The 27815-nt window shown below is 36.0% G+C and overlaps 1 protein-coding gene across 1 annotated transcript in view; it reads right to left on the bottom strand.

The window, feature by feature from the left end:
- The window catches only part of sdk1b (sidekick cell adhesion molecule 1b), a gene marked incomplete at its 5' end in the record, with an annotated part of 224774 nt that overhangs the window by 41726 nt on the left and 155233 nt on the right, over positions 1–27815 (bottom strand). Inside the window, 12 exons of the mRNA XM_084091359.1 lie at positions 922–1159; positions 5269–5419; positions 5843–5964; positions 10502–10623; positions 11247–11438; positions 12673–12771; positions 16175–16370; positions 16634–16749; positions 19020–19201; positions 20002–20142; positions 24432–24579; positions 26452–26588. Of these exons, the coding sequence (XP_083947485.1) occupies positions 922–1159; positions 5269–5419; positions 5843–5964; positions 10502–10623; positions 11247–11438; positions 12673–12771; positions 16175–16370; positions 16634–16749; positions 19020–19201; positions 20002–20142; positions 24432–24579; positions 26452–26588 (1844 nt within the window). The remainder of the gene's footprint in view (positions 1–921; positions 1160–5268; positions 5420–5842; positions 5965–10501; positions 10624–11246; positions 11439–12672; positions 12772–16174; positions 16371–16633; positions 16750–19019; positions 19202–20001; positions 20143–24431; positions 24580–26451; positions 26589–27815) is intronic.

The raw sequence follows: 27815 nt of genomic DNA, 5'->3' as shown, positions 1-27815 counted from the left end.
TTTCTGTAATGGCGAAGTTGAATTTTCAGCATCATTACTCCAGTCTTTAGTGTCACATGATCCTTCAGAAATCACTTTAATATGCTGCTTTGATGCTGTAGATTGTTTTTTATTAATACAATTTTTTTATTTACCATTACTTATTGGTAATTTAATGCCTTGCTGGATAAAAGTATTAATTTCTTTAAAAAAAACAAAACAACAACTTACTGACCCCCTAACTTTTGAACAGTAGAGTATGCTCAGTTCTAAAGCATTTCTTCCACGAGAAATGACTCTTTATGAGCGTGACCTCTATAACATGATGTTTTAGAATGCATATTGAGTCACAAGCAACAGAAAAATTAATGGGCAATCAGATGTTTGAAACCAGTAAGTGGCCACTGCCAAGGACACGAGTGCCACCAGCTGCCTCTGATCATTTCATACTTTCTGGATGTTGAGATGTCAAGATCATTAACTCAGCAGGAAGTCGCTAGGTCTGCTGACGGCCACCCGCTGAGAGACGCGGCCTCGGGCAAATACTCCATCTGAGTTTCCAGCGACTATGCAAATGAGGCTTGCGACTAAAAATCGGCTAGTGAGATGCTGGCTAAACTGCAGCTTGTTTATTAATTTTAAAGCTTGTTACAGAAACTTGTGGTATTAATATGAAAATCAAATGACATGTCTTTATAAGAATTTTACATAAATACCTGTCTTATATTTGATTTATTTCTTCTAAAACACAACTGAAATGCAAAATGATGCATCAACATAATTAATCTGGTTACAGGCAAAACAGCAACTATATTTTGTTTCTTTTCCTCAAATACAGGAACAAATAATATTAAACAAACTTCGTTGATCATTTATTTTGATCGTTACTTTTGTCAAATCAAAAGTGGAGAAGCTACATCTAAAGCAAGCACAGTGTGTCACCTGACTCTTTAGTTTTGCCCAGCACAGGACTGCTCCAGGGTCCAGGCCCGATGCCGTTGTAGGCCTGAACGCTCAGCTCGTACTCCGTCCACTCCTCGAGTCCCTCCACTGTCACCTCTCGAGACAGGCGCTCAGAAACCGTCTCCATCCGGGGCGTCCCGAGCCCGTCTGCTCTCTGTGCACGCACACGGTATCCCACACTTTCAGGATTTCCATTATAAGCTGGCTCTGGAAGAGGCTACAAAAGATGAAGAGGAAAACATTGGAGCAGGAGAGACTCTGACACACATACAGTACATCAATAAGAAGACCCAAAAACTATGATTTGGATTCTAAATAGAATGGCTAACAAACTAAACTGTGTGACAGGATACAACATTTTGAAGATTTCAGGCATAGTACCGGTGATAAGTTTGGAAACTACAATTTTTGAAAGAAGTCTCTTAGGCTGCATTTATTTAATCAAAAATACAGTAAAAACAGTAATATTGTGAAATATTTAAAATAATTTAAAATAATTGTTTTCTATTTTAATAAATGTAAAAAAAAAAAAAGTATTCCTGTGATGGCAAAGCCGCATTCTAATATAATGTATATAATCCCATTCTAATATAATGATTTGGTGCTCAAGAAACAGTTCTTATTATTATCAATGTTGAAAACAGTTTTTTTTTGTGGAAACAATGAGAGAAATTATTACTTTTATTCATCAAGGATGCATTAAATTGATCAAAAGTGACAGTAAAGACATTTATAATGTTATAAGAGATTTCTATTTAATAAATGCTTTAATTTATTTAATAAGTAAATGCAAATAAATGCTGTCCATTGAAATACTGTGTGCTCAACTTTTCAAGCAAAATATTTCACACAAAAAAATATTTTAAATAAAAAAATGTAATCATGCCTACTTTGTTTTCTAAACCACCATTAAAAGTTTGGATTAAATTTAAATGGCATTAAATTGTTTAAAAGTGACAGTAAAGACATTTAAATTGTTACAAAAATATTTATATTTCAAATATATGCTGTTCTTTTGAACTTTATTATTTGAACGTATTACTACTATTCATCAAAGAATCCTGAAAAAAGTATGTTTCCACGGAAATATTTAGCAGCTGTTTTTAACATTGATAATAAGAAATGATTCTTGAGCATCAAAAATCAGTATTTTAGAATGATTTCTGAAGAATCATGTGACTGAAGAATATTTCAAAATACTTGTTTTTGATTTTAATATATTTTGAATTGTAACAATATTCCTGTATACTACTATAATACATTTATTTGAAGAATAATACTGTATTCATCAAATAAATGTAGCCTTGGAATACGTAAGATACTTCTTTCAAAAACATGTAAAAAAAATCTTACCGACCCCAAACTTTTGAATGGTAGTGTATAATATCAGACTTAAAAAACGTTTAAAGAGAAACTTAAGTTATCCAAACACATTTTGGGCAATTATATTGGTATATAGTGAAATTTAAGAGCTAAAATAGTTGAACTAATTTTCTGCAAGTTAATCTATACTCAACATGAATTGGAAATGAATGTCACCGAGCTAAGTTCTATGATGATCTGGATGAATGAAAACCTTCACAAGCGTCAAATTGTGTGCAGCAAACAGAAAGGAAGTTCCTTAATCTCCTCATAAACATAAATTAAATGACATTTGAAATTGGCTGTAATGCAGCTCAGTCCCTCGCCTGCTTCAGCTGTGCGTTGCGCATTGGCACATGGCTCAGAGACATTTCCCAGCATCAGATGCCAAGAGTTTGCACATGGTTGCTCGCCTAGTACTTTTAATACCCACTCCAAACCTTACGATGTTCACAGCTTCAGTACATTGACTGCTTGAAGCGTTTCAATTAAAAATGCTTTTGGCTAGCTGACGAATGCAAGTGACTTCATAAATACGGGCCAAATCAATGTTTCAGTCCTAATGGTCTCCACAATAAGCTTTGAATATTTAGTTGGTTGCAATATCAAAAACAAAACAAAGCTATCTCATCCATTTAAATTTGAGTTTTTTTTTCTTTTTTCTAACTAGTCATGGTTACAACAAGCAATAAGCTTGTTGATGAGCTTGTTTTATTTTCAGTCAGGTTAACTTTCCTGGTTAACTAGGTCAGCTTTGACGAAATTTTCCATCATGAGGTAACTCTGGGTTTCCGTGTTTTCACTGTTAGGACGTGTTTCACGGTAGGGGGCGCTATTACGCATCGTCTGAAAGTACTGAATCTCTGGATCAAAACACAGGAAAAAAAGGAGCAGAAACAAGCGATAAATTAAATTGCTAATGCACGTTAGTCTTTGAATTTTTTTTTGCTTTTCTCAGCTTTTTCTTCAAAATGTTGCTTTTTTATGAAACTTACACACAATCAAGGGTTGATAAAAAAGAATGAATGAAGTTTTTTTTTAGTTTTTTTTTAAGTAGAGGCTCTGTTCTTTCTTTTGATATATTGTGTGTACAGGTATTCACACAACAAATTATGGGGGCCAATACATTTTGGAGAAAATTATCAAAAATGCTTTCGGTGGCTGGCAACTTTTTTTTTTTTTTTTTTTACGTTGGCGGTGAAACCAGTTAAACTAGATTATGAGTGGCTAGTGAATAAGACTCAGGTTTTTGTGTTTGCAAAATGCACAGGCGGAATGGTTTTGCTAGTTCACCTCATTATGAGAAATGAAAATTAGCTGTCTAAATACTTCTGAAACTCAATGCATTTCCACAGCAACTGCTCATAAAATACATCTTACAGTGTAAATTCTCCTCATTAAAGACATTAAAATTCGAGAAACGTGGGTTTACTTGGCAAATGACAGGGGAGCGGTAAAAGTATAACCTTTTCTTCAGTGGCAGCTACATGGAAGTTTTAGTAAGAGCTTAATAAATTATAATCCATAAAAAAGAGGTTAGGTCACTGTTTTCGTTTTCAGCGCTTGTGAAGTACTGCATCAAGCACTATTATGTCCTGAGGGTCATTTTTTCGGCAACAGCACCCCACAAATGTGTTGCTACGACCAGCGGAGGCTTTGCAGGAGCTGTTTTTTAGATTAAATGGAATCCTGTCTTATGAAATGACAGCTTTCATGTTATGTGCCTCTACAACTCAAATTCTTCGATCGCTCTTCAGGCTTTGAAAAGGTGAGAGGGGAAAAAAAAGGAGAATTGAAGGAGTAAATAACAGCAATTACATCTGATACTGACAGACACCATGGCTCGTGATTGCAGAAAAAACAGAGAGGAAAAGTAAGCTGTCAAACTCTTCCAGCATAAGTGTGCAGCAGACAGTATTTGTGTCTATCTCTGCGTGTTTGAGTGTGCGGAAATCGCTATATTTGCATGAGTGCTCCAGTTTTAATGATAATGTTCACACGAAAATCCATAACCACCTTGTTTCCATGCAGCAAAAAAACCTTTTAAAGCTCCTTGGTTCTTATAAATGGCATATAAATATTAGAGGGAATGAAAAAAATACAAAATAATAATCTATTTGTCTGGTGCTAATGATACATGCTTTTATCAGTTTTAAAATTCACTAAAATCAAAATCACAATTATTTATCATGTATGCATGTCTGATGTAGACTTCACCAATTCGATGGCATTTGAGTTTGATGTCATCACAGAAGTCTTCCGTGACATTTTAAAAGTATTCAAATATTTTTGTAAAATTCCATGTGGATATTGCAACATTATTGTAACATTATGTAGCAGTGTATTATGAAAATAATTCAATATTGTGTTCATTAATGAAAAGGCTTTTTATGTATGGTATTTTATATCCTGCATTAAACTGTTAATGTTATTTGATTTAATCATGGTTTACTCTGATTGGGAAAATTAAAAAATCATATCATCGTTCTACACATAAATATATTAACTATCAAATGTGCAGAAATGTAGAAGCAGTTCGGAGTCTGTACGATTTTTTAATGGTTTTGAAAGAAGCCTCTTATGTTCAAAAAGGCTGCATTTATTTGCTAAAAAAATAAAGTAATATTGTGAAATATTATTACAAATTAAAATAACTATTTTCTGTTTTAATATATTTGACAATGTATTTTATTCCTGTGACGGAAAAGCTGAATTTTCAGCAGCCATTACCCCAGTTTTCAGTGTCACATGATGCTTCAGAAATCTAATCCATCATTGCTGAATAAAATAAATATTTTTTCTTAAAAAAATAAATAAAAAATTCTTACTGACCCCAAACTTTTTAACAGTATAGTGCAGAACACAAAATCACATTTACATGCAGAAAACCTGGATTTGGTGTGAACTTGACCGTAACTGTTTGAGGATTGTGTGTGTGTGTGTGTGTGTTTGTCCCTTTCTCACCTCCCAGCGAATCCTCAGGCTGGTTTCACTTGCAGAAAACACTGTGAGGTCTGCCGGGGCCACATCTGGATTCGACTGCAGGGTCTGCATCTTACGAGAGGGCTGACTGAAGGGACTCGAACCCACAATGTTCACCTGCCTCATCCTGAACCTGCAAGGCATATGTAACAGGGGATTTTGGACAGGATAACAGATCTCTACAGCCTCTGATCATCTGTAATCCCTTTAGGACAAGATTGTGTGCCGAGAATCAGAAGACAATCTTTCCACAAGACCTTGAGAAAATCAATTAAGGAGAGAAATAGAAAAGGGGAACGAAAGAAAGAGATAGAGAATGGAGAAATGAAACAAACAAAAAAAGATAGCTGGAGATTGTAGGGAATACTGGGATTGTAGCAAGCGTTTAAATATTGAAAGGTCATAACCAACTGAGATTTAAACACCAAAACTGAAACAGTTCACGGGTTTGTGAAGGTCCGTTCACACTGGAGCTTTTGGACCGTTTCTCACCACATTTTGGCTAATTTGATTGATGTGAAAGTGGTTTCCCGTTTGGAAAAGGAGAAAGGCTCACCTGTATTGAGTGAAGGGGATGAGATTGGGAATCTCCAGAGTGTCTGAGGCTGGCGGACGGTCTTTCTCGAACAGAATCTTCCATTCCCCTTCCTCTTCCTCTTCCTCACCCACAGTCCCTACCTGTGGCCACACAGAGGATGTGTTTGAAGTGAACAATGTTCTGCCTACTGCATACTACACTGAATATAGACACTATTTAAAAAAAAACACACACACGCATGAAAGAAAATGCAGTATGACAAACAAACATTTTAAACTGTAGTATGTTTCATTACATGACCTCATTACGTTGCATGTTTATAGCAGCTAGAGACGTCTAGTTTTCATCTTGGGGGAAAAACAGGAGTAAATGTTGTTGCATAACCTCCTCAATACATCTTTAATCCAGCGAGTGGTTTTCAGTCATCATTTGAGAAAAAAATATTTTATTATAATTCTACTTTTATATAAAAATGCCCTATCAAATAATGAGCAAAGAAAGTTTCATCAATCACACTGGAAATGGAAGATAGTTCTGTAATTTTACTGTTGTTCTGTAAAATTAAAGTATTATTATGATTATAATTATTATATACTTGTGTTATATTTTACAGTACAATAGTATTATAGAAATCAATTTCTTTATTGGTTTGTTTTATAATAATAATAATAATTATTATTATTATTATTATTATTGTTGTTGTATACTTTTTTATTTTACAGTGAAATAGTATTGCATTAGTTATACATTTCTTAATTGGTTTATTTAATTTGTATAACAATAGTCAATACAATTTAATAAAACTATTTTAATAATAATAAATAAAAATGTATATTGTACAATTTTAGTCATTATAAGTATAATTATATATTCGTTTTATATTTTATTTTATAATAGTATTACTATAGTAATCTATTTCTTTATTGGTTTATTTAATTTTAAAAATAATAATAATAATAACTATTATTATTATTATTATTATATACTTTTTTATTTTATAGTACAGTAGTATTACTATAGTAATACATTTCTTTATTGGTTTATTTAATTTGTATTCAAATATTTAGTAACATTTAATAAAAAAATATTTTAATAATAATAATACATAAAAACTGTTATTTTCCCATTTTAGTCAATCATACAAGATTACATTCATTCATACAATATACAGTCATACAATAACATTGGGATTTTATTGCAGTTCTGTAAATAAATGTATTATTTATTATTATTATTATTAAATACTCGATTTTTCATTTTACAGTACAATAGTAGTGCTATAGCAATACATTGTGTTGCAAGCATGTGAGAGCCCAGAGATGTTTTCCCATTTTAAATCCAGTTCTATGTAAAAATGCCCTAACTATTGGTAGTCAACTGACATCCACATGACAGTCAACAAATGAGTCGCAAATAAAATGTTAAAATTAGAGATTGAGATTGCTTCTAGTCCATATTAGGTTTCACATGATGTATACAGCAAATATAGGCAAACCTAGGTACCCCATACCGTGTATATTACACATCCTGCATTCCTCATTCCTCCAGTGTCATTTCAAATATACTGAGAGTTAGATTCAGCAGTCAAAGCTGATGATAGGAAAACTTTAGACTGACAGTGAAAAGCAACAGCAAATCGAACCAGGCTGCCCGCAGCACAAACTCCATATCAGGGCTGTTGCCTTTGCTTCCCATTTTTTACACTAATCAAAAGCATGTTGCCATAGGGTATCCACAATGGCATTCGAGAGCCGTAAAGTGCTTGTTTTTTTAACCACCCTGATCTTAATAAGGCATTAATGAGGTAATGAGCTAATTAAAAAGCAGATCCACAACATGAAAAAAAAGCTACAAAGGGTAATGCAACCAGTCATTATATTGCAAACAAAAACTGCTTATCATTTCAAACAACCACGTGACTCACATTTCCTCTAGGACCTCCCTGAGAGCTGCTTCCATTTATTCACAGAGCAACCTGTGATTAATATCATGTGGTTAGCTCTTTCCTATCATTATCATGTATAAACTGTCAAAATACTTAAAAGGGGCCATATTTTACACTTCTAAAGCATTTCAATTTCCCCCTTAAGTTCACTTATCCTGTTAGTCAAGGGCTCTTTCACAGAAAACAGTTCTCTCGCTGAGCCTCTGATTGTTTTTGGCTACTGCACCTTTCAAATTTCCATATGTAAATGAGCTCTGGTATGATTGGCCAATCTCACAGTTCACACTATCACTCATCAGGATGGACTAGGGAGTTTAAAGGGACAGTTTACCCAAAAATGTAATCATTTACTCACCGTTCCAAACATGTATGAATTTCTTTCTTTTGGGAAACACAAAATCCGTAAATTTGAATCCGTACATTTTCTGTCTATATAATGAAATTTAATGGAGACCAATACAATGTTGGACCCACACTGAAAAAAAAAACAAAGATTCATTGAAATTAATCAATTTTTTGTATCGTAAGTGGTTGCATTCAATTGATTTTATCTACATTTAAACAAATGCATTAAGTTGAATTTAATCAATTTTTAGTTCAACTTAATGCATTTGTTTAAATGTAGATAAAATCAATTGAATGCAACCACTTACGATACAAAAAATTGATTAATTTCAACGAATCATTTTTTTCAGTGCATTTTACTTTCATAATATGGGCAAAAATGATAAATTCTGTTGTTGTTTTTTTGGCAGAAAGTCAGTCCTATAGGTTTGGGACAACATCAGTAATGATGACAGATTTCCTTTATCACTTTATGAATGAACAGGTGTTGGTATATAAATAAGGGTGGTCATATGTTAATGAGCTCCAGTTGGTGACATTGTTTTTGCAGCTTAATATTCACTAATGATCTGGGAGAACTGTGGAAAGAGGAAGAAAAAATGCAGAAACAACTAGCACTTGGTCTCCATGAAAACACCACATCTACACAGCGTGTTTTGTGCAGCCCTGCTCGAGCAGAGGAAAGGTGAAAGAATTACAAAGGGAATCGAAATCAGCAACCGGCCAGGTCCCGGATACAGCTGTGAAGAAGTCAGCTGTAAAAAACATACCAACACAAGCCTATTTCTAACTCATAGACTTAAGACCCCATTAGTGCCACCTCAGTACCTCTAATCTTCTCCTCTCTCTTCTCTCATCCTTCCTTCTGACTCCCTCCCTCCTGCTCTCCCTCGATTAAACAGTATTAAAGACAGGAACGGAGAAAAGGGAGGGGGGAAAAGGGAGGGATCTCATTAGGAGGAGTTTTTCTCTTCACGCTGCACAGCACTGGACGCCATCCAAGAGGGGCTTAACACATATGCTCACACACACAAACACACACACACACACACCACACCTAAAGGGCTGGGAGACACGGTGCATGACATCTCCTTAGCCTTCTCGTACTATGTCACATACAGAGTGTGCGCATGTGTGCTTGTGTGTGTGTGTGCGTTTTCTCCGGGGGAAGATGCTTTAGTGCAAGAGCAAGCCTGTTTCTCCCTGGAGATAAAGTACCTGTCAGACAACAGCATCTTCACTGGAGCACAGCCTGCCAGACAAGGGCATAACACACACCCACAAATACACACAAACTTATAAACACGTTTATACTTATGAGCACATACAGTGAAGAGTCATATTCCACAGAGCAGTCTTGACAGAAGGAAAATTGCAGTTAGTGGAAACGTTAACCACTCGGCAGAAGGAATATTGCCATTCGTCGCAAAGTTACTTATTTGCCAGGGAAAACAGCAATTTGTGGCATAGGTAACATTATTTCAGAGAGAAAAAACACCCTTCAATGCAAAGTTTAATAATTTTGCAGAGGCAAAATTGCCATTTGTGGCAAAGTTAACCATTCGAAAGCCATACAATTTGAAATTCGTGGCAAAATGAACCATATTACAGAGACAAAAGCGCCACTTTTAGCAGAGAGAATGTATATAACATGGACTTTTTTTGTCTATATTTGCATAAAAAAATTCAGAGAGAAAAGTTAACCATTTTGGAAAGAAAACAAATATCATTTACAGCAAAGTTAACCATTTTGGAGAGAGAAAATTGTTATAAGTGATAGTTAACCAATTTTCATTTTCAAGTGTCACAGTGCCATTTGATACCATTTGAACCATTGGGTAGACAAAAAATGTATATTCATGATATGAGAAAGTTAACCATTTTGTAATTTACAGCAAAGTAAACTATTTTGAAGAGAGAAAATTGCTTTAAGTGTAATTACCATGGCATACCAGTGGTGGGAAAGCTACAATTCATGAAAATATAACCATTTTTTTTTTTTTAACAGAGAAAAGTGCCATTTGTGGCAAAGGCAGAATATTGACATTTGTGGCCAAGTAAACCATTTTGTCAAGAAAATATTGGTATTTTTGACAGTTCATTTTGGAGAGAAACAAACTATCCCATTCATGAAAAAAATATATAATTAAATAAAACAAAAATAAAAATTGTGGCACAGTTAACCATTCATTCAGCTGACAGAATACTGACATCTGTGGCAAAGTTAACAACTTTGTACAGAGCAAATCGCAACTGATGGAAAAGTTAACTATTCTGTAAACATCGTTAGCCGTTTGTGGGAAAGTTAGCCACTTTGATAATAGAGAGTTTGCTAAATTTGACACACACACACACACACACACACACACACACACATGCCTACACACCTGTCCTTCTACGATCCATTTGGAGATGGCGGTTTTGCCGTCACTGCCGGGGCGGAACTTTATGGTGGCGGAGCGAGGACTGATGTTAGAGATGATCAGATTGGAGGGAGCACCAGGTAGCTCTGTTTACCAACACAACAAAACATATTTATGTCACTCACAAGCTGCTCTAATTGAAACATTTCGACATTTTCTGTTCTGTTCACTGCCTGTTTTCTCCATCCTGTGTCTTCATTATCCTTCAAAGAAAACTCCTGTAAATGGGCCCATAACTCACTTCAGAGTCGATTAGCTTTTGTGTACAGCAGTGCACATTGTGTTTGGGTATATGATTAATTGGTAATTAAATGGATTGATAATGATATTTGGCTGGTTCACGGTGGCTCATTCAACAGTAGATAAAGCTCGTTCTTTCCTGACTCCACAGCATATCAGTGGGAGATAATGAGTGTAGCTTGGCTTTTGGTCATCATCATTTATTTCATGTTCCCTCCAACACGCGCGCACACACACACAGCGACCCCAAGAGCTTCGTACTGACTCTATGTGATGTATTACAGTCTTACTGACTGTGTCTCGGATTGCTGGTCTATGTGAAATATGCGCCCACTGCGGCATCCGGTTTCATGTGCTGAATTTCCTTTAGGTTTTGAACATGGTGACTATCACGGATCCCCAAGGGAGAATTTGATGCATTAAAGTGATGCTAGCATTGAAGTGTGTGTTTGTTTGAGAGTGTGGAGACCTGGCGGCAGTCCTGTTGAGATGGTCGATGAGCTGGCAGTACCGGTGCCGGCCTGTGTTACGGCAGCCACCTGCAGTGTGTACGTGGTGAGTGAAGTGAGCCCGGTCACTTTATACGCCAGCGTGGAGTTGGACAGAGTCTGAGATACGCGGGTTTCGTTCTGACCGTCCTCCTCCCAACACAAGACGTAACCTACGGAGAGGAGGAGAAAGATAAATGTAGGCTTAGTGAACCACCTCACTGCTTGATGTCTACATAGGCAGTGACCGTCTCTTATAATTGGCTGATCTGAACTTTCTTTACGGTCCCTTGCATGGATCATGCTTCACACTGAAGATAAAGAGAATCAATTAACTCACAGCTACTGTAACTACAACAGGGGCTAGTTGCCAACTTAGCCATTGAGTTAAGACTGTCTTAAGAACTAGCAGTTAGTTCTAACTTTCTAAACTCTAGACCAGTTTACCTTTTTATGCAACTGATTTTAAGAAAAAGTAATGACAAGTCTTGAAGAAAAATTAGAAATTATTAACTTTTAAGACTAGTGTAAGAAGTTTATGCAACCAAATTGTTGTGGAGTAATTAACTAAAAGTAGAGTAGTAACGCAACTCACTCTACTTACTAATATGTAACATGACAGTAAATCAGGTATTTTCAAAATCATGTATTTTTTTCCATGTAACCAGATTCAACCTTATTTTTTTCAACAAGTTTCACACTTTCACACGTTTTTCTTTTTAATTTGTGCAATAATAATGTGTGGAGAAATGAATTGTCATTTTTGTAATTTGCATCACATCTCATGTTATGTACTGTATTTAAAAGGATAGTTCACCCAAAAATAAAAATTTCATTCATTATTTTCATTATTTACTCCCCCCTCATGTCGTTCCAACTATGACATAATTTTCATTTTTGGGTGAACTATCCCTTTAATAGCATTCTGTAATGCAAATGACAGTAGTGAAAATTAGATTTGACGTCATTTTAAATTACAGTTTGACTGGTAGTGACAGAATGTGACATTTACCTTGATTTTTTCATATTTCATCTCAACCATTTTCACAACAATTAATGTTTATTTAGATTATCAAATATTCAAATGTTAAATGTTTAAAAAAATTTTTTTTATAAAAACAATTTAAATTTTGAAATATTTTTCATATTTTAATATTGAAATTCTAGGTTTGGGACAGGGGTAAAATAATAAAATCAATCCATGAAAGGCATCTGGAAACTAAACAAAATAAATAAAAGTTTCCAAGTTTTAAATGTGATCTTAATAAAACAACAACAACAACAATAAAGTTTTAATAAAAGTCAATCCCTAGGACACCTTCACATGCAGCGTTGGAAAGATTAGTGAGAGTTCCTGTGAACTGGTGGGTGAGCTGTAGCTGTGATTGGATGATTGAGCCTGTTCACCTGTGATAATGCCATTCTTGTCTTCCGGTTCCTGCCAGCTGATCCTCAGAGATGTGTCCAAGATCTCAGTGAAGCTCACTTGAGTCACGAGGCCCGGTTCTACAACACACAAACATAAAGGTAAAGGTGCACTCAGTAATGTTATTGCATGTTAACTGACAATCTTTCTCTGGTAAATGTAAATATTATATTATATTATATTATATTATACTTGTAACATGTATATTCTGTTCTGTTTTGGTTTAATTTTCACTGTTTCCTGTGTTTTTCCTGAGTTCCCAGTTTCCCTGGTTGTTAATTAGTTCCTGCACCGGTTCTGTTTTATGTTGATTACTCACCCTATGTATGTAGTTCAATTCATTGTTTCGGTCTCGTCAGTGTTCAAGTGTTGTAGCTTTGTTTTTTTCTCCTGTGTGTTCTTCTGAGTTATTAAAGTTTGTTCCCTCACATCTCCTGTGTCGTGCGTGTTATAAAGCCACACAGTAACATGACATTTTATGTTATGTCATGTCATATTTACACCTAAACAGATGAATTGTACTTTTTTAATCTAACGTTTTACCTTTAAAACCAGCAAAATGATTTTTAACTCTGAAGTCAGCATGCATTAGACCCCTAAAAAGATCTCAAACATTTTTTATGGATGTATGCATTTAAATTCTGTTCACGCTAGTGCTAGTGCTAGTGCTTTTTTTCTGAGTGCATAAGCATACAAAAAGTGTGTTTTTATCAGAAGTAGAACTTCAAATACAGAGGTCAAATACAGAGATGGACATAAAACAACTGAAATCTTTAAACAACATAGCCTCATGATTTCATTGTCTGCGGGGGATATACAACTACAAATACACAGCAGGTTTGTTGATGCTCTGACCTCAAACATGTGTGTGTGTGTGTGTGATTGTGTGAGTGGAATAAAGCTTCTTATTTATTGGGCACTACTTTATGGACACTTTAAAACCCGCTCATGTTAAAGGATTACCCTGCAACCTCAGTCCGCAAGACCATAATACTCCCAACGAAGAGCTTGTTGCTGTGGAATCGTTGCATCACAAATGCAAACAGGCGAAAGCAAATTATGTGTTTGTTGGCAATTACCCACACAAGTTAGCAGTCATTTAGTGGTTAATCAATCATGCATACACACCCCCGCAAGACAATCCATCTGACAGGCGAACATGACAGTTGCCTGAAAAGCGCAGTGGTTAATGTGTGCGGATAAAGCTTCAATCTCATTAGATCTAACACGCGTGTGCCAAACCCTCATGACCCGCACTGTCAAGCGGACCTTATCAGAGGAAGTCGTCACGCTCGACTGACAGGTTAATCAATCACGTGCTTATGAGAACGTAATACTCCATTCAACTCACTGCACTGCAGATCAATTACTTTTCAATTCAATTTTTTTTGTCAAAGTGTCGCTCATTCAGACCAAGAGGTCAAGGTTTAGCTGGTTAGCATAGTCCCTGCTAATAGACGCTATAAATACACCATATGGATTCAAAAAGCATTTTTCTCTATAAATGGATGTTTAAAAATAAGAGTTGATTCTGTTGTCATTGTTAGCTTAAACTAAAACCATACATTTTTTTTGTTTATTTAAATAAAGCTGAAAACGAATAAAATAAAAAAGAAATATTAGATGCAAAAAATGTAACACATATTAGTTAGCATTTGTCAACTAACTGAAATAATTAAGTTGAAGTAATTCAATTATTTAAAAAACTAAATAAAACTAATAAAAATGACAAAAGCTTATAAAGTGACAAAAAAATGATTAAAATGAAAATATTAAAATATTACTAAAATACAATAATCTTTCATAAATAATACAAAAATAACACAAATTCTGAGTAAACATACACATCTCATTTATTTTATTATATCGTAGCTGATCTTTTACCAGTGGCCAATTGTTTTTGAAGGCGTGAAATAGGCACACTTGATGCTTACTCATTTAGCTAATGCTAACGGATAGCTTTCGGCAGGTATTTCAGACCTCCTTGGTTTTAACAACTTTTATTCATTTGGTTTCCATTCCATTCTTTGGAAAATTAAACCCGAAAGTTTCAAAACAACCAGGGAACATCAATCAAAATATCCAGTTAACGATCCAGACAAAAACGAAGCGAATTTCCCACATAATGCTTGCACGAGCACGCTGCTAACTCTTTCTACATTTACATTTTACATTTATGCATTTGGCAGACGCTTTTATCCAAAGCGACGTACACTGCATTTCAAGGTTCACACATTGACATTCTTAACAATTATTGCTTTCCCTGGGAATTAAACCCTTGACCTTGACGTTGCAAGCACCAACGCTCTACTGTTTGAGCTACAGAAAAGCAGTAGCTCTTTTAGTACAAATAAGCAGAGAGATGAGAGAGCGAGGCCGTGTGCACAACGGTTTGTGTGTCTAACCTGTTTGTGTGATTGAGCTATTCATGGGAAACAAGCTCCTGTGGCTTAACAGTGTAAAGAAGACCACATGCTGTTATCATCTGATGAAAATTACATTGTCTATTAACAGCTGCACATGCATTCACACACATTTCCAAGTGTATACATGCATGGTGGGACAATCAATAGCGAGAACATGTGCATTGACTGAGAGGAGTGATCCTGCTTCAATAATTGCAGGTTAGTCAAGGCTGATTCTACATGCCTGTGGCATGACGTGAAAACAGCGTTTGGGTGGCCAATATATATTCAGCGAAAAGACTAATCAATGGCGATGTAAAAAGCACAATTACATGGCAAATTGCGGCATGCATAGTGAAAGGGCCAAATTTCTCCTCCGTATCGATTTTGGTGACTGAAATGTCAAACAAACAGGCTTGTTTCTCAAGCATCTCTTTCTCAAAGCCTCCTGGACAGTTTTCAAGTAAAGAGCATACTGTTAGTCGATTGTCTCCAATTAAATACAGACAGACTGTCTGTAAGAGTGTGTGGGTATCTGCAAGAGTGTGAAATATGATTTTACATGTCAGGAGTGCAAGCAAAACATTTTATCCCAGAGGACACGTTTATTGCTTAGAGGTTGCTCTTCATTGCTCAGGAGACGTAATAGAGCTCTCAGTTCTTTTTATTTATTTTTAATTGAAGTATCAACTTTGTTTTCTGCTAAAATAGAGAGCAAAAACAAATGACACTATTTCTGACCAACAGTGACTGTATATAACTTTCCACAACATCCCAGCTTCCAATGCCTCAGAAAACACAAGACAACATCTCTATTGCAAATCCCTCCATGTTGCCGTTATTGCTGTTATTGTTGTTGGCATGTGCCTACCAATGCAACGTCACTGTCATAAAAACCAATGCAGATATTCTGGAAAACGAAAGAGCTGCACACACAAATCGGATCTGAACAGTTGCGATACACAATAATTTTAGATCAGATTCCAGTCGGATACACAAATAATCGGATTTTGACTGACAGTGTGAATGTAGCTAAAACGTTGGTTGTTGGTTTCCATGTGTTTGTGTGTGTACTCACTGTCAGCATGTGTCTGGATGAGCTGTGTTGTGCTAGCTGGCCCATCGCCAGGCGTGGTAAAGCACAGCACCGCAGTCTCATACCACGTGAACTTTCTTAAATTGCTAACGTAACCATAGTGACGTGACCCGTGGAACTCGGGGGCAATGGTCACCATGGTAATGCAATCCGGACAGTGTTCGGGCCACACCAGCAGCTGTGAGAGAGATGCGAAATAACAAAAAGACATAAACAAAACGTGATTAACATACATTGTTAGGTTTTAATTACTCTTGTTTTATTTATTTGAATTTAAAGCTGCTGTTTTTGCAGGCATTTAGCCAATCAATCATGAATGCACTCCCCCAGAAGACAATAAAAATGCCAGGCAAATTTAATTGAATATTTTACCTCTAACGGAACATGTGAGCCAGTGTCTCACTTTCTCTCATACACTGACATCTTTCTCTACACCATTACCTTGTATCCCTGGTTGATGCCGTTGATGAACTGCTGGGGTGGTGGTGTCCAGGTGAATTTAATGGTGGTGGAGTTGAGCGCAACGGCATCCACGTCTTGCGGGGGCGCTGTGGGGACTGCGCAGGCAAGGACAATTTGTTAATGAAATATTTAGAAAATTTACAATCATAGGCTGTGTCCGAAATCGGCCTCTATACCCGTAAATGGGGCAATATTTGAGGGGACAGGAATTTGTAGTAGTGTCCGAAACTATAGTGGATGTTATCGAGTACACTCATTCAATCCCACAATGCACTGCAATAACGAGTGTACAACTGATGTACGTTCAACGGCTAGAGAATACCCATAATGCACTGTGAGAGTCACATGCCGAATGAATTCCCGCGTCTGACCAGAAGATGGCGCCTGTTTTCCAAACCGCTAGTCCAACGAGGGTACAGCGTAATATCATACAAGTATAATTTCCTTTTTAATTGATTATTAAATTGTTTATTTAAGGTTTATACATAGTTTCCATGACAGAGATCAAGATAAATCTTTTCATCTTACTACTTGAGCTGCCAGTTTGCTAAGTTTCAAATAATTACTAAACAGCAAGCACAAACTATTCAAAAGTGGCAGCACTCAGTGTCTGAATTCACTCAATCGTTTTCATTCACTCCTTCAAGTGAACTATATTAATGGAGTAATGTAGGGAATAGTGAATGAGGGTATTGGCGGCGATTTTGGACACAACCTTAATTTGTAGTGGTATTGGATTTATCCTATAAGTTCAAAATGCTCTGAATTGTTAATGTCTGCACCATGTGGCATTAAATAATGTTTATTTATTAATAAAACAAATAAAATAAAATATAAACATTATGAAAAAAACTTAAAACAAAACAAAAATTAAAAATGTTGCTTTGAACAAACTGAAATAAGTTGAAGTTGAAAAAAAAAATCAAGCTAAACAGAAATAATAATAATTATAAAAATTTATATAAATGATAAAAGCAAATAACAAACATTAAACTAAAAATAAAAGCTTATTCAAAATATTGCAAAAACTGCAGTGAACCAAAGACAGTCTCAAAAATGCAGTACGAAATTGCTGGTGTTTCTGACGTCACAAACTATCAGGTCAACGTGTGATCGCCAACGAGTGAATCTCTGAGCTGGTGTGAGTGAGTGGAGGCGGGGCTAATTTGAATATTAACAGAACTGCGTATACAAAATGAAGCAAGGGTGTTACATCAAGCTATTTTAAAGCATTAATAAACATTTTTTTCAAGGAAAAATCATTTATTAAATATGTCATTTTGGTGATCAAAGATGAGTTTTAAGGGATAAAATTGACTACAGGGGGACTTTAAGACACTTATTAGCAAGTAAACTAATTATTGATGACCACAACAGAATTTTCGGCACTGTTTATTTTTTTTATTTTTTTAAATAACCTGTACTAAATTGCTTTTGGACAGACAGATATGATGATGATAGTCAAAAATCTGGGTCTGCGAGACCCTATCTGTCGTGACTACATGGATTCTGAATTGAAACGCCCCCGTTTCTATACATAGCCTACACTATATTTCAAATGATCATTCATAGCAGCACCAATAATCACATACAAATACACATGAACTACAGTTTGCATTCAAAGCCTTTTTGTAGCCTATCGGTGCTATGCAGCAGGCCTGAGCGGAAAGTGGAAAGAACAAGATCATATTTCCATAAAGACTCAATGCCGCTTACACTTAATGTGCTTAAGATGGCCCCTTTAAGGTCAGGCCTGGCAAGTTGAGTACAGATTAGATATTGCTCAATTGGATTGGGCACTCCGATTCGTCCTGCTGCCCTTTTCATTTCAAACACAATCACACAAGGTTACATTAGAGTGTCCAGTAATCTGAACTGGGACATAAAAACCGCCTCTAACCACACGCACAAAAGCGATTGTTCCAGTCTCTATGAGAAGAAGGCTCTTTTACTGCGGACACTGGGTCTCTATTAATCTCTGCAGGAGTATCATTACACTGACGTTAAATAATATGAATAATCACGGCCCAAGGATCTCAGAACACCCCCGCACTTCCGCGCACACACAAATTCACGCACATAAAGCAAATTAGATTAATTAATGGGCTACGGTCACTGTTTGCCCAGAGTCCATAAATTTACTCTTCTTAGAAATAATCTTTCAGATGGCCGATCTGTGCAGTAAAGCCGGCAAATGGATTTTACGGTTCCCATGGTTACTCTAGATCCTTAATGAGAAAGAGGGTCTTTTGGACCCAAAAACACATGTGCACCCTAAAAAGATTTGAAATATCAAGGGTTTGCTCAGACTGATGAGGCATTGTTTCTGTTTATTTGTGTGTGTGTGTGTGCGTGATTGTCTAACCTCCTTGCAGAGTGTATTCAGTGACAGACTGGCTGTACACCCCCAGGCCCGCTCCAGTGTAGGCAGCCACTTGGATCTCATACTGCGTCCAGATGATGAGCTCTCCAATCAGACAGTAATTAATCTCTGCACTGGTGATGTTCTTCAGCTGAAACTCACCAGGCAAACCCGCCAATCTATACCTGAGTGGGAGGGGGAGAGAAAGAGAATGATGTTTTTTTTTTGGAAGTTGATTGTGAACCTTTAACACAAACACACGCACCCGTAATTTCAACTCGATTTTTGCATTGCATCTGTAGAAAATGTGAGTGGTGCATTAAAGCTTGCCTTAGTAAGCACAGCTTATGCTGTACATCTCATAGCATCTCCTATAGAGTGCAACAGTCGGGTTCCGTAAGTAAAAACTCATTCATTTCATTTTCTCCATAGGGAAATTGATTTTGAACAGTAACTTATAAACCTTAAAGACAGACCTACTGTGAGCTACGAGTCTTTGAGAACTACTGAAGCCATCAGCCCGCATTATTTCATCTTATTTTTTTAAATAATCTTGTTTAACAGTGAAATTCCTGGTGGAAAAACTACATTACCCATGATGTTGTCATGCCATCTAAAAAAAATTGCCCAAAAAAAAGAAAATTCTGTCATCATTTACTCACCCTCATGTCGTTCCAAACCTGTAAGCATTTCTTTCTTCTTCTGAACACAAAAGAAGATATTTTTAAGAATTATGGTAACAAAAAAGTTCCAGTTCTGATTTCCTTGCATTGTATTTTTTTTGTCCATACAATGGAAGTTAATGGGAACCGAAACTTTTTGGTTACCAACCAAGTATCTTCTTTTACGTTCTCCAGAAGAAAGAAAATCATACAAGTTTGGAACGATATGAGGGTGAGTAAATGATGACAGATTTTTTTTGGAGGACTATCCCTTGAAAGTATACTGAAATATAAAATTTTTGAAGCCATACATGAAACCATACCTGAGCAGATATCCTCTCAGGACTCCGTTGAGCTGTGGTTCTGGGGGCGGCTGCCACTGGACCATGATGCTCTGGTTGGTACGGCCGCTCGCCACAATGTTTTTTGGAGGCGCACTGGGCGGTTCCTCACGCAGCATCAGCCTGAGAGATAACATCATTAGAATTGCATTATAAAAGAGAAATATTTAGATCCTTATCTGGGAGTTTTCTCAGAGGCATCAATAGTTCCTAAAAGTTTCCTTCAGAGCTTATCCAGTAGTCTTGGAGAGATTGAAATTGATCTTTCTGGTTTATCCAAAAGATCTTAAATAGTGCAGGAGTAACTGAGAACTGACCCTGCTGGGGTAAACAGGATTCGCTGGAATAACCTGAACTTCCCTCGGTTCTGTACCAAACTTTTGAACAGTAGTGTACATTTGCTGTTTAATCAAAATGATTGGCTTAAAAACGCACATGCATTCTGCATTCTGTAAAAAGAAATGTGCTTAAAAAAGCATGAAAAGGCAATGTTTCAACCCCTAATCTGGGTACAAAGAATTAAACAGGTGGAAATGTGAACCATGAGAAACCATGGCTCTGACAAATCCGTAAATCTTACCATCAACACCTCTTGTTTCCTGTGATGTGAATCATTTTTCCTGAACCAAATGGAAGCAAATTAAGCACTAAAATGTAAACATGTGGCAACATGATATTTCATATCAAAATGATATATATCAGCAGTTAGATGCTACAGAAACAGAAAGATCTGTTTTTAGCTTGACCCCATTAGTGTAAATCAGTGAACCCTTTAATTTCTCAATTTGATCAATACCGTGGGCTTTAGCTCTCAAAGTCTGTCTGCAGGATTCTAGAGACTGTAGATCCCCAGAGCAGGCGATAAACAATCCCTCGCTCTAATCTGAGGTTTAAAGGTTATTAGCTTGATTAAGTGAGCAAGGCCTAAAGTGCCTCAAGCAAGCAATCTCGTAGGAAAGTTGCTAAGTCTGATTGATGTTTTGTCAAATAAACAATAATCATCCTAAACCAATTTAAAAGGCTTAGAAGCGGTTATTTTAGTCTATCACGTTGTTTCTTTTGCCGTACTGGAGATGTGAGGTTGGGTATTGAGGGGATTTCTATGATATTGTTTTAGTCATAATGGCATTAATTGTTGTTTATTAATTACATGCAAAGGATAAGTGCTGAGTTTGCTCTTGTTAAATTCAAAAATTATTACTAAATAAAAAAGTTAGCTGGACATTGACTTTGTTTACGGTGTGCCAAATCTGAATGTACTTCTAGATATGAAACACTCCTGAATGGAATAAAAAAAACTTTTTTGTACATATTCTGGGTTATTATACTATTCCTTTGATGGTACTTTGCCAAAAAAATGAATAATAAGAATAAAAGAAATAGAGATTTAAATTTTTCATATAACTGATGATGATCCTGACATTAATTGGAAACGAGGCCAAAGCAGATAGGTGCTCAAATTTTAATAAGTGCCCTCTCCATCAATATTTGATTTTTTGTGTTTCTGTTCGTCTTCATCTTCTCACTCTTGCCCTTTTCCGTCGTTTCCTCTTGTTTTAACTGAGCATTTTAAATGAAAGATTCAGTTTGAAAGATATGTGGTTATTTTAATTACATTTAAACACTGATTTGGAATATGTATGTAAAACATGCAGTACAGGAAATTGTATTTGTAAATTGAAAAACTGACTTTTAAAACCAGCTATTTATCTTTAAGTTCAAACTACAATAACAATGAAACGTCTTTGTTTTTATACCAGACATGAGTCAAAATCACTGTTTTACACATCAGGGCTAAGAATCTGTCATTGTGGTAACAGAGTGAATATTACACTATCAAGTTTTGATAAATTACCGTAAAATGTACAATTCCTGTTTTTTTATAGTTTTTTTTTTTTTTATAACTATGGATCCATGAGGTCAGTTAAATGTTAAAGGGTTAGTTCACCCAAAAATGAAAATTGAATTTTCTGAAGAGACACGATCGCTTTATATGATAAACAGATTTGATTTAGGCTTTTCACTTGTAAATGTAAATAATCACATGTAAACATTCATCAACTTACACATCAGTTGTGGTAAACGGAAGCTCAAACATGTTCGCTTGACGTGTGAGAACCAATGAGGTTCATTCTCGTGTGTTACGCAGCACGTTTGAGCTTCAGCAAGAGGTCGAGCATCAAGCAGGTTCGGTTGAGCTTCAAATTTGGACTAAACCGCTCAATTCATATGGATTAAACTTTTTTTATGAACTTTTTGAAGCGTTAAAGTGGTAGTTGCGTAGCTGCCAATGGAGGGACAGAAATCGCTCAGGTTTCATTAAAAAGATCTTCATTTGTGTTTGGAAGATGAATGAAAGACTTACGGGTTTGGAACAACATGAGGGTGAGTAAATGATGACAGAATTGTCATTTTTGGGTGAACTATCCCTTTAAGTTAACTGCCAGCTCACATTGGTTAGTGGATACCCTAATTGTTGTCTTTGAGTTGTTAAAGGACAGAGTTGTTGTAATTGTGCCAGTAACTCACGGATTTTGCATGTTGCAAATCTGTTTTCAGTGTTGCTAATAGGCTCAGACATGGTTGACTTACTGGGATATTGCATATTGAGTTGTTGTCAATAGTATTACAGATAAATATGAGCACATTGCATCCATTTAAAAGAGCGGGGGGGGGGGGGGGGACTTGAAATATTGAATACAGTCATCAGATCTGACAAGTCTCAAGTACAGTAATTAGGTCTGTCAATTGCTAAAAATATATACACACTACAGTCCTCAGTCACATGATCCTTCAGAAATGTTTCTAATATGCTGATTTGCTGCATATTATTATCAATGTTGAAATAAGTTGTGCTGCTTAATATTCTTGTGGAGACCATGATGCATGTTTTCAGGATTTTTGATAAATATAAATTTCAATAGAACAGCATTAATTTGAAATACATTGAAATACAATGTACAATTCTGCTGTCGCTTTCGGTGAATTTAATATGTCCTCAGTTCAAAAGTTCAAAAGAACTTTTATTTGAAAACTAAATCTTTTGTAACATTATGGAATGTCTTTACTGTCACTTCTGATTCATTTAAAGCATCCTTGCTGAATAGAAGTATTTATTTTAGAAAAACTTTTGAACTTTTGAACAGTAGTATATATATATATATATAAAAAAACTACATACCGACTTCTAATTAATCGCAATTAAATATTTGATTATGTAAATTGATTATAAAAATGTAATATAAATTTAAAGTATTTAAATAGAATACACTTTTGATCATTTCTGTAGGTGAGAACTGCAAAGCATTTATTCTGTATCAGAACTGTTTCAGTAGAATTTAAGACATCACTGAACATTAGTGAATAAAAAACATTCCACTTCAGGACCAATCAAACCTGAGCAGTTGAGCATTTCACATATGAGCGCAGAGGGAGTCTTTGGCTCAACTGTTACCATTGAATAAGCTGGCAATGTCGGTTAAATGGAGACTGGCTTCAAATGAAAGCTATAAGAACTAGAAAACAGCATGACAAGCTTTTTCAACATGTCCTTGATGATTGAGCAGGTCCTTCTTCCTGCCGTTTAGCAAAGAGTGCTTGGCATGTGCATTAGTGCTTGAAAAATAGCCATTTGAACTTTTCAGGACTTTTAAGTTCTTTGAGCGATTTGATTCGATTTGGAATGCAGTCATTTGTGATGTGTGCCAATTTATGCATGAATAAAAATTCACAAAACAAAACAGAGAGCATAAAACGCAGTAGCCTCTGTGTGTGCTGAAGTGTCCTTCCCTTCAGCCAAACTTGTATTTGACATTCCTTCACCGTGTGGAATTGGCTTTGAGAAATGCTATTTCTCACACCTTCATAGTGTTCCTGGATAGGGAAGCGTTTTTTTTTTTCCTTTTTTTTTTTTCTGCCCATGTGTCATAATGGCTCACAATCAGAGCCGGTGGTGATGAAAGCTCTCATGTAATTCAATTACAGTCCGCCTTTCTTTTGACAGGGTTCAAATCTTGTCCTCACATTTAATAACATTCTCTCTAACTGACTGAGGACGTGTGTGCGTGTGTCGGACACACAAAAATGGCAATAGTTGGTGAAAATTACCAGTTCCAATCTGCTTGAATGGCTATGTTGGTTACAACAATCAGGATTGAAAGGATTTTGGGTTTGCCTGTAAATTGGGATGCTACAATCAAGGAATCAGGGTTTAGCTCATTAGCATGGCCCTGTTAGCTCCTGCAGTTCAATGCCATTGCCATGCAAGATCCGTTCCCCTTCCTCAACACCTGATCAAAAACATTGATCTTGTTTTAGCTATAATAGAGCTTTACTTTACTTAACCAGCTTTACTTAACCAGTTAGCGATATGCTAAGCATGTAGACTAAGATGTTAGCTTGTGACTGCTTACCTGTTTGTCTCAGCGCTGTACTGCCCACGTCCCACCTGATTGACAGCACAAACTCTGAACTGGTACGTTCTTGCTGGCGTTAGACCAATTACTAGCAAACTGGTTAGTGTAGGGCTAACATCAGCCATGTAGACTTTCCATGGAGAATCTGTCAAGAACAACAAACAGACAACATTAAGTTTTCCCGGAACATACAAAGCATCATTCATAAGTTTCTGTATGGCCCTAACTTCTGTATATAGCTACAAATATTATTCGGTTCATCAGTGATATTCTCTCTCACCTTTAATTTCATTGCTTCTTCCATGGAAAATGAAAAAAAATATATATCCTTGACTGTCTTTTTTCACATTTTGATGAAATTAACTTAATTTTATTAGAATAATTCGTCAGGTAAATACCCTCTCTACACTCTCGCACCGACCAATGAGAGTGATTTCGAACTTAAGAAAGATGAAACGTATATATAGGTTGAGCCTGAGGGCCAATAGCAAAACACAACCTTTAAATAAATCTGCATAAACCCGCACTCACTCTGTCTCAATGCACTTGTTATTGCCGGATCATTTAAAACAAATGCCGGAATGCAAAATCCAAAATCTGACATTTTCCAGAACAGGATCCTGAGGGGTTGTGGTCTCTTTGCCACTAAGGCTGCATATATTTGATAAAAAATACAGTAAAAACAGTAATATTGTCATATATTATTACAATTTAAAATAACTATTAACATCAACATTTTTTTTCTTTAATTTATTATAAATACAAACAGTCTATGAATTTAATTCAGTATGAATTTTAGTAGTATAAACACTATATAATTTAATGAAAGCAAATAAGAAAATAAGATGTGTACAAATTTGATCAAATTAAACAAATCCTTATTTTACAAAACATTTAATCAAAATTCACCAAAAAATACATTGAAAACAAAAAATTTACCCTATTTGTAGGCTGTAGATTTCAAAAGTGAAACTAGGCAAAAACTAGAAGCAGTTATGCTATTAATAATTTCAAAATAGCCAAATATCAGCCGACTATTTGTCCTTGACGATATATCTTTCAGCCACTTCCACAAACTCTACTGAAATCACTTTTAACTGGCTCACTATAATGTAAAACAGTACTTATAAATGTAATGAGATTATTTCTCACTTCTAAAGACAAAAAATGAAGTCTCAAAGGGGAGTATTGTTTTTATCTTACGTATTTTACTTGATTTATTATCAGTTGTTTGAATTATCTCTTTCTTTACAGCACTTGGGTAAATTATGAATTTGACAGCGCTGTTGTTTATTCTGGAGGCGTTACAACCCACAACACCCAATATATGAGAGTGTGTGTGTTTGTGTGTGCGTTTGCAGTACATTAAAAATGATGGGAAGCAGATCAATGAACAATTTAGATGGTGAAACCACTCAAGCAGACCCAAGAGAAAAGTAGACAGAAACTACTGTATGAGCAACTGCAAAAATAAATCACAAATTCATCAGGAATAGTAAATATTAAGCCACAGGGATGCATACATACACACCCACACATGCACGCGCATGTGTGTATGTGTGTATGTGTGTATGTGGAGAGAAAGGTCTTGGTGTTTAATAGGCATCCAGCACCTCTGCCCCACTCACATTTTTCATTGTTTTTCCTTTGACGATACACAAATCAATCTCTCTCTCTCTCTCTGTGTGTTTCCTGTCACTATCTCTTCCAGCATTCATCTTCCACCAATAACAGAGTCTTGGCATAATACCGTGAAAACAAACCTCGTCCCACTACCCTCCATTACAATCAGCTTCCATTTCTCTTCTCTTCTCACTCACTTTAGCCTGTCTGTCTGTTTTTTAGTGCTCAGGGAGAGAGACAGCGAGAGGTAAATGACAAAGAATTTCTTCTGTGGAATCCACTGGCTGCAAACCAACTTAATTGAAAGCTGCAGCTAAGGTGCATCAGGCTTAATAAACCATATGCCAAAGCTCATATAAATAACACACACACACACACACACACACAAACTTACTGTTCTCTGAGAGCTCAATGATGTAATGCAGTAGAGGGCTGTTCCCATCAAAGGGCCGAACCCATGACAGAAGAACTGTCCTGCTGTCAGTCTCATTCAGAGACACCTGCAGGTTACGTGGAGAATGGGGAAGTTCTCTAAAAGACAAAGATAACCAAATAAACAATCAATATATGCATATATGCATTTTGCACAGCAGTACATTAAAACAAAATTCAAACACAATTCAAATACAAATCATACAAAACTTTTGTCTCAGCCCCTGTGAATTCTACAGGTTAAAAGGTTAGTTCAACCAAAAATGAAAATTCTGTCATTAAAGTCGTCGTGAAATCAAAATTGAACCTATTTACTATGTTAGCGCACATTACTAGTCTTGTGGTGAACAATTGCTTCCGCTCTGGAATGGCGTTCCTTCTCTGATGACGTCAGTTTGACGGCTCTGGGTAGAATATCCTCAACCACTCCCCTCCAACCGTCAGTCTGCAATGAGCGAGGGATGGAGAGGAGGTGCGCTAAAGTAAAACCCTGCACTCAATTCAATATTCCGTATCACTTGGAAATATGTAACAACACTGAAGTAAAGTTGGTTGCAATTTCCGGTTCACTGCGACTTTAATTACTCACCCTCATGCCATTCCAAATCCGTAAGACTTTCGTTCATGTTCCGAACACAAATGAAGTTCTTTTTAATGAAATCTGAGCGGTTTCTGTCCCTCCATTGACAGCCTATGCAACTACCACTTTCAAGACCCAGAAAGGTAGTAAAGACATCATTAAAGTAATCCATGTGACTCCAGTGGTTTAACCTAAATTTTATGAAGCGACACAAGTGCTTTGTTTGTGGGAAAAAAAACATAATTTATCCTTTTATTTACAAAATATTAATTTCCAATGCGTGTTCACACAACATCTGCTTTAATGATGACTTTACTACCTTTTTGGGGCTTGAAAGTGGTAGTTACGTAGCTGTCAATGGAGGGACAGAACACTCTCAGATTTCATCAAATAGATTTTCATTTGTGTTCCGAAGATGAATGAATGTTTTACAGGTTTGGAACGACATGAGAATAATTTTTGGGTAAACTAACCCTTTAACTGGTAACATGTTAAAACATAAACATGTAAATATGAACAGTGCCATTCAAAAGTTTAGGGTCAGTAAGATTTTAAAGTCTCTTATGCTCATCAATGCTGCATTTCTTTTATCAAAAACACAGTCATTCAAAATCAGATTCAAATTAAGATTCCAATTCAAATCAATGCACAATATCCTTTGTCCAATTTCTCCAAATACATATTAAGGATTATTTCTTAAATTCTGATTTAAATTTCACTCTTTCTCACGCAAAACGTTTGAATGA

This window comes from Abramis brama (genome assembly GCF_963993115.1).
Source record: "Abramis brama genome assembly, chromosome: 2".
Lineage (NCBI taxonomy): Eukaryota > Metazoa > Chordata > Actinopteri > Cypriniformes > Leuciscidae > Abramis > Abramis brama.
Note: the sequence above shows the minus strand (reverse complement) of the source record. Positions and strands in the feature narration are given on the sequence as shown.